This window comes from Hyperolius riggenbachi, chromosome 5 (genome assembly GCF_040937935.1).
Source record: "Hyperolius riggenbachi isolate aHypRig1 chromosome 5, aHypRig1.pri, whole genome shotgun sequence".
NCBI lineage: Eukaryota > Metazoa > Chordata > Amphibia > Anura > Hyperoliidae > Hyperolius > Hyperolius riggenbachi.
The window spans coordinates 104,663,656-104,669,655 of record NC_090650.1 but is presented as its reverse complement, the minus strand read 5'-3'; the positions used below and the strand labels follow the sequence as shown (position 1 = coordinate 104,669,655).

The following is a 6,000-nucleotide window of genomic DNA, read 5'->3' as shown; positions in this document are numbered from 1 at the left end:
AGACATTTCTGAATGAATAGGCTGTTCCCAGAGTGCTGTATCAAGGCACCTCAGTGGGAAGTCTGTGGTAAGGAAAAAGTGTGGCAGAAAACGCTGCACAACGAGAAGAGGTGACCGGACCGTGAGGAAGATTGTGGAGAAGGACCGATTCCAGACCTTGGGGGACCTGTGGAAGAAGTGGACTGAGTCTGGAATAGAAACATCCAGAGCCACCGTGTACAGGCATGTGCAGGAAATGGGCTACAGGTGCCGCATTCCCCAAGTCAAGCAACTTTTGAACCAGAAACAGCGGCAGAAGCGCCTGAGCTGGGCTACAGAGAAGTAGCACTGGACTGTTGCTCAGTGGTCCAAAGTACTTTTTTCAGATGAAAGCAACTTTTACATGTCATTCGGAAATCAAGGTGCCAGAGTCTGGAGGAAGACTGGGGAGAGGGAAATGCCAAAATGCCTGAAGTCCGGTGTCAAGTACCCACAGTCAGTGATGGTCTGGGGTGCCATGTCAGCTGCTGGTGTTGGTCCACTGTGTTTTATCAAGGGCAGGGTCAATGCAGCTAGCTATCAGATTTTGGAGCACTTCATGCTTCCATCTGCTAAAAAGCTTTATGGAGATGAAGGTTTCATTTTTCAGCACGACCTGCACCTGCTCACAGTGCCAAAACCACTGGTAAATGGTTTACTGACCATGGTATTGATGTGCTCAATTGGCCTGCCAACTCTCCTGACCTGAACCCCATAGAGAATCTGTTGGATATTGTGAAGAGAAAGTTGAGAGACGCAAAACCAAACACTCTGGATGAGCTTAAGGCCGCTATCGAAGCATCCTGGGCCTCCATAACGCCTGAGCAGTGCCACAGGCTGATTGCCTCCATGCCACGCCGCATTGAAACAGTCATTTCTGCAAAAGGATTCCCGACCAAGTATTGAGTGCATAACTGAACATAATTATTTGAAGGTTGACTTTTTTTGTTTAAAAACACTTTTCTTTAATTGGTCGGATGAAATATGCTAATTTTTTGAGATAGGAATTCTCGACGTAGCTCACTGGCTCTGCCTGTCTCTATGAAAGCAGAGCCCTGTGAGACGGTCAGGGGCTGATTTCATTGGCTCCTGGTTATGTCTAATAATGTAAGCCGTTCCCATTGGCTTACATTGATAGACACGGTCGAAAGCGGCTTCTGACCGGCTCACGACTCTGCCGTCATAGAAACGGCAGAGTCTATGTGAGGAGGATCCCGGCGTGCGGCGGTGACGGCAGTTGCGGCGGGTATGCGCGGTGATTCGTCGGGATACTGTCGTTATTGTACCAGCGGTCTCTGGTCCTCAAGGGGGCAGAGACCACTGGTACTTAAAGTGAACCTCCGGACTAAAAATCGACTCAGCAGCACTGAAAAGGCTTTGTGTTTCTTTAACAGTTTCACAGCATCAGAACTTTGTTTCTCTTATACAAGCCTTATTTTTAGCTGCACAGAAGAAAACTGCCCGGGCTTTTTTCCCCTGATGCTGTGCAAAGCATGATGGGATATCTGATGTTGTTGTTCTCGTTCTGCTGTTTTGGTGCAAATTTGTTTGTTTTTTTATTTTGAATTTGAGATTTGAAGTCTAGTGGGTGCAGCTAGGAGGGGTTATCAGGACACAGGACAGTTGGAACTGTGTCTTATGCTCCCTGTCACCTCCTTTCAACCAAAAAGATGGCTGCCCCCATGACAAAGATGGCAGCCCCCATGAATCACAAACATTTGCCTGTTCTTTTAAAACAGGGTGGGTAAGAGATTATATTACCTATCTATTCTAATTAACATAACTAATGTAACATAATGACAGTATGTTTGTTTAGGCTGAAGTTCCCCTTTAAGTGTGCCTTTCCAAATTATTTCCAAGCAACTGATTTTGCCACAGGTGGATTCCAATTAAGCTGCAGAAAGATCTCAAGGATGATCAGGGGAAACAGGATGCACCTGAGCTCAGTTTGGAGCTTCATGGAAAAGGCTGTGAATATTTATGCACATGCACTGTCAATTTTTCTTATTTTTAATACATTGGTCAAAACCTCAAGTAAACTTTTTTCACATTTTTATTATGGGGTGTTGTGTGTACAATTCTGAAGAAACAAAATTAATTTAATCCATTTTGTTATAAGGCTGTAAGGGCCAGTTCACACTTGCATTCAAAATGTACCCGTTTAGTATGCTTTCTAGAGCAAACAAAAACGTATGCATGGATGGTAATGTTAAAAATATCGTCTGCCTTGACCTGCAAATAAAAACTGATCCATTGGATTTGTTCCGGAAAACGGAGCGGAGAACTTGGCCCTTTTTTTCCGGAGAGCGGATCCCCATGGAGGCAATAACAGGCAATGAAAAAAACATATCTTTCATTCCCACACATATCTTTGCACCCAACTCGTATTGCCTAAACCTCCTGCTCCTCCCCTCGCCATCATTGCAGACTTCCTGTTTATCTAGCAGGGCTACAAACTCTGAATTTAAAAACTTTGTCTTTTGCTTCTGAATTCTTTCTGGTATGAGTGACAGTGTTCTCTCCAGGCTCTAATTTTAGTGAGCACCCGGCTTGCCTCCTCATATGCCGTAAGCAGAGTTGCGCCAGCAACAGTGTGGTGGGAGCGTGATTAGAGGTGTGTCTGAAGTGAAAATAAACGTATGATATAATGATCTGAATGTGTAGTACAGCTAAGAAATAAAACATTAGTAGCAAGAAATTAGTCTCGTGTCGTTTCCAGTGCAGGAAGAGTAACTTCACGTGTCATCTATGCAAAAGAGATTCTCTGAACTCTCCGACTAATTTAGTCAGAGCAGTGCTATTTTCTGAAGCACTTATACATCAAAGAAACAGTGAGAGACGTCTTCAGATATTACTACATAGAAGTTCAAAGGGTTATTAGTTCTGCTCTGTTTCATAGTTTAAATGGCAGTGTAGTTTGTAAACTGCAATTATTGGAGAACGATGCAATATTATATGTATATATATATATATATATATATATATATATATATATATATATATATATATAAAAAACTTTTTTCTTTGCTACTAATGTTCTATTAATTATCTGTATTACACATACAATTAATCATGGGTTTTGTTTCTTCGCTTCAGCGTCAAGTGTCCCACTTCTGTTATTTCAAAAAATTGTGAGATATGATTCATCATGATATCATCATGAAATAGCCAATAACCATCAATCCAGGACAGCCCCTGCAAAAACATCTTCCTGCTGAACGATAATTTGTTGTGTAATTTTCTTCTCATCACAATTTCGTGGTATGCAGATTGTATCGCTTTAGCATCCCGAGTGTCAAGGCCTACGTTAACTTAGATCCACTTTCTATACAAAACTAAACTATAACCCTGGAGTACTTAAAAAGGCATAAGCTTGGGTCCTGTCACTAATAACTTTACTCAAGCTCCCAGGCACCTCCAGCTCTGCCACCTGAAAGTAACCGGCTGGCTGACAGTTCACCTGCAGTGCCCCGCCCACCCCACACTAACGAGTGAAGGAATTAGAACGCGTCACTAAGCAACGTCATTTATTGCATGCCGCACGTGCTCCGCCCCTATTTTTTTTAACTATCTGCTGTCCGGTTTCCGTTTCATCCTATGTTCTTCTCTGTAGCCGCGTTCCGTGCACAGCCCCGTACACGAATTTCCTGTCTTAAAGGGTAGAGAGCACATGAGGACGTTTTTCTCCTGCGCACCTCTGAAGATCTTAGCGAGCTCAACACCCACCTCTTTGGGTTTAGTCGCTCGCATTGACGTTAGAAGGCCTGACGCTCCTCCTGTTTCCTGGAGCCAATCAGCACTGAGCTCAGTTGGGGTTTGGCGGTTGCGCTCTGGAAGGAGGTGTCTGGGGAGCTGCGCTGTGTGGTTGAATTTCAAGGAAGGAGACGGCGCAGCGGACAGAGGGAGGAGGAACAGTGTGCATCCGCTCCGAGCACCTTCCATCGTTCGCCCTGTGGGCACAGGCCGGCTACCGGCACCCTCAAGGCTGGAGGAGCTGTATGAGGCGGGGGGAGGCGGAGGAGGAGGAAACCTGACAGACATCACCGCTCTGCGCACCATGGTGTTCCTCAAGCTGCGGGAGCAGGTGAGAGACTGAGGGGGCCCAGGTTACCCGCCGTGTGCCCGCCTGTCACTCGGGGCCTGACAGTCCTGTCACACTGTGTCACGTGACTGCCTGCCACTGACCTTACCTGTGGGTGCAGCAAGTGTGCTGGTGTGTGTACTGTGTGCGGGCTCTCTGCACAGCCTGGGGTATCTGTGTATAAATAAACAGTGTGTATATATCTATCTATATCCCACAGTTCCTTATTGTAAGGATGTACCTAGGATACAATTTACAGTTACAGCATAGCTTTATTATCAATGCAAGGGTAAGGTACAGTGGAGCTGTTACTCAGGGAAACCTATCAGCTGTTGAAGTGGAATAACCCACCACTCCTCTCCTAGGGAAAAAAAATAGTTGATTATTAAAGCTAAGATGCTGAGTACTGTCCTCCAAAAACATAGCCCCTTCTACACCTTACATACAAGAAACAATCATTAACAATCTGCGCTCAAAACAGTAAGCTGGAACTGTAGTATCGATAAAAATAACCAGGTTGCAAAACTGTAACCTGATGCAGAAATGGAGGATATTCACTTCCCAAATGGATTGCATGCAACAACATGCTGTACTGTTTTCACCAGCATTAAGGTTCCCTTCATAGAACAGGCCCCTACTCTACCTATACCAGTCAACAAGCAAGCAGATATTGCATGCTCTTGAACCTGAGTTCACGCTGAGGCACTGTCAGGTTCTACTGTTGAAGGGAACACATGCATGCACATAAATCTGTTTCAAATCTCCAAAGCTGACAAACTGCACTTCTTACACCATTGACCCTTACCACTAGTATGTCCCGCATAGCGGGACATCGCTAATTTCCAGGTTGCACCCGTAAGTCCCGCAGAGCGGGACATAAATATAGCTGCGGTTTGCAGGCACATCGGTCCGGCAAGAATGCCCGATCTCTCTCCCCTAGTGTGCCCCAGCATGTAGACTACATGCCCACACCGTTAGTACCCCCTTGACAGAAACCGGAGATGTGCTACCAGGAAGTTACCAATGCATTGAATTTTTCTTGCTTATTCCTTGCTGATTCCTTTCTGCAGATTCCATTGCAGATTTCTTGCAAAGTTGCATAGAAAAGCAATGGCATCCTATGCAATGGACGTGGAGGAACGTCTAAATAGTAGCCAGCATTTCATTGCTCTAATTCCCAATCGAAATACCAAAGATTGCATCGTGTGTAGTGACATGAAGACACCGGGTGGCAGGCATAAAACCACCTATTATTGCGAAACTTGCTCACGCAAGCCAGGATTACACCCAGGAAATTGTTGTAAAATGTACTATACCTTGGCTTTCTTCTCTGCTACCAGCCAATAGAAGATGCCAAACTGTCCAAATAAGGTATTAAATTAAGTTATGTGTTCTTTAAAATAAGATATACCATTTTACTATGTTTATGTTCCATGTTAAAATGGGAGCAAGAGCAAAAAACTCCGATTTGAAAGGGTTAAGTAAATGGGCTGTGCTGGCATAAGGGCAAGAGCGCTACAGCCTGCAGCCAGATCACAATGGCTGCTAAAACATACTCAAGAACGGGTAGCTGTGAACAACCTTCTTTGGAACCAGGTTTTTAAAGTAGAAAGCAAGTTGCTAAGAGTGGTCATTTTACATACAAACATAGAAACAACTAGGTGGGAAAATTGTACTCTGTACGTGGATATTCACTTCCACTGTTGATTACATGCCACAACACTTTGTATTGGACTTCTTCACTAGCTTTGAGGTTCCTCCTGTAGATAGGGTGCCTGCCCTACCTATACCAGTCAGCAGGTAAGCAAATATTTAATGCTTCCTCCTCCTTGCATGTCTGATGGTGTGTGTTCCTGTGGCGTGAGCATGATGACTTCATTATGCCCGTTACACTGGGTACT

General features: G+C 44.6%; 1 protein-coding gene across 3 annotated transcripts in view; it reads left to right on the top strand.

Annotated features, from left to right (window-relative positions):
• Window positions 1–3,821: 3,821 nt before the first annotated feature.
• ANKRD28 (ankyrin repeat domain 28) overlaps window positions 3,822–6,000 on the top strand; it is a 289,915-nt gene continuing 287,736 nt past the window's right edge. Inside the window, exon 1 of one of the 3 annotated variants that reach the window (XM_068236090.1) lies at window positions 3,822–4,102. In XM_068236090.1, coding sequence (XP_068092191.1) covers window positions 4,076–4,102 — 27 coding nt within the window. In that variant the 5' untranslated portion in view covers window positions 3,822–4,075. The remainder of the gene's footprint in view (window positions 4,103–6,000) is intronic. The other 2 variants (XM_068236088.1, XM_068236089.1) reach the window with 2 other exon arrangements.